Genomic DNA, 1954 nt, shown 5'->3' with positions numbered 1-1954 from the left:
AACATACCTCAACAACATTCATGTCAAGATATTTCGTAGCAGAGTAACTATAAAGTCCTTACTTGATGGCGATGTGGGACAAGTTAACAGATTTAGAGGGAAAAAATCTTCTCATCAATTTAAACATCGAAAATGAAATGGGGATGCATCATTATTCATTATACATACACACACACACACACACACACACACACACATATATATATATATATATATGTGTGTGTGTGTGTGTATTTATATCAATATATATATATATATATATATACTATATATATATATATATATATGTATATATATATATATATATATACATATATATATATATATATATATATAGTAATCAACCTCAATGAAATTTCATAAAGTAACTGTTTTAACTTAAAAAATATGTTCCTTGTTTAAACTATAACATATTGAGGACTAAATCAAATACACTAGTCAGTTTTAAGTAATATATTATCGTCTTTGAAGACTACATTAATACTCATTAATCAAAATTATAAATACAAATTTGACATGAAAAGGAATCTGTCAAAATAAATGAACTATTACATCACCGTGTCGAATGAATAAGTTATAAATACACCAGAGGAATAATGGCCCCTGTTTGCAAATGATTGAAATAATTGAAAATGGACTGGAAAGCAACTGGAGAGTAACTGGAATTGTTGTTGACTGGAACGACTAAACAAGGGCCATCTCTCTTATCCATAATAATTTTCTTTATATCCGTAACCACCGTATCGTGGGTACCTGCCATAACCACCTTCATACCCGCCATAGCTACCAGAATACCCACTGTAATACTTGGAATTACCACCAAGGCCTTCCAAGCCAAAAGGCCCGGAGGGGCTGCCAAGGGATCCAAAGCTTCCAAAGCCAAAAAGATTGAAGAGACTGCCAAAGCCTCCCGAGTTAGGCAGGAAGGATCTCTGGATTGGGTCTCCTGCTGATTGGCCACCCTTGCTGGGTCTCGGATAGGCGTTGGCCATTCCAATGGCCACGACGGAGATAAAGATGAGCGCGATGGAACGCATCTGGAATAAGAATAGGTGTGAACTGGAAATACTAATTTCTCCTCTTATCCAGGAATTATATAAATTCAATGGGTGATTTTAGCTTCACTGTAAACATTTTCATTTTAGGACTGTTAAGGTGATGGTGTGAGAGGTTTGAAGGCCGCTCATGAATAGCCGAGGCAAGGGACACTGACATTGCCCTATCAAGCAGGACAATGCCCCAGAGACTGACAATATCACATATGATCAGCGCCCAAGCCCCCTCGCCACCCAAGCTAGGACCAGGGAGGGGCAGGCAATGGCTACTGACGACTCAGCAGATAGACCTATAGGTTCCCTCAACCCCTTATTCTTAGCTTACAAGGATGGTGAGGTTGCAGCGACCAAATGAACTAACGAGTCCGATGTAAGAACAATTATAATAAAAAAGAATGGATATATTATTTACCTCAAAAGAACATTTTTTTTTCTTTGAAGAAAATTAAAAGAAACCAATTTTTACAATCGGATATGAAATAATAAACAAAGTATTTTGAAAGAACATATCTACATATCTCTTCAGCAATATTTCTTATGCATGAAGGTAATAAACTTTCCATAGAATATAATTAGGCTTAAAGTTAAAAGCACTACACTACACTCGCATAATCATACAGAAATAAATGCAGACATACAGTATATATATATATATATATATATATATATATATATATATATATATATATATATAAATATATATATATATATATATATATGTACATATATATATATATATATATGTGTGTGTGTGTAAATAAATATATACACAGTATATATATATATATATATATCTATATATATATATATATATATATGTATATATATATATATATATATATATATATATATATATGTATGTATATATATACATATATATATATATATAAATATATATA

General features: G+C 31.9%; 1 protein-coding gene across 1 annotated transcript in view; it reads right to left on the bottom strand.

Moving 5' to 3' along the window:
• Positions 1-562: 562 nt before the first annotated feature.
• Positions 563-1954, bottom strand: part of LOC137642039 (keratin-associated protein 19-1-like) — a 1707-nt gene continuing 315 nt past the window's right edge. Inside the window, exon 2 of the mRNA XM_068374602.1 lies at positions 563-1037. Within this exon, the coding sequence (XP_068230703.1) occupies positions 705-1037 (333 nt within the window). The 3' untranslated portion in view covers positions 563-704. The remainder of the gene's footprint in view (positions 1038-1954) is intronic.

This window comes from Palaemon carinicauda, chromosome 6 (assembly GCF_036898095.1).
Source record: "Palaemon carinicauda isolate YSFRI2023 chromosome 6, ASM3689809v2, whole genome shotgun sequence".
Taxonomy (NCBI): Eukaryota; Metazoa; Arthropoda; class Malacostraca; order Decapoda; family Palaemonidae; genus Palaemon; species Palaemon carinicauda.
Note: the sequence above shows the minus strand (reverse complement) of the source record. Positions and strands in the feature narration are given on the sequence as shown.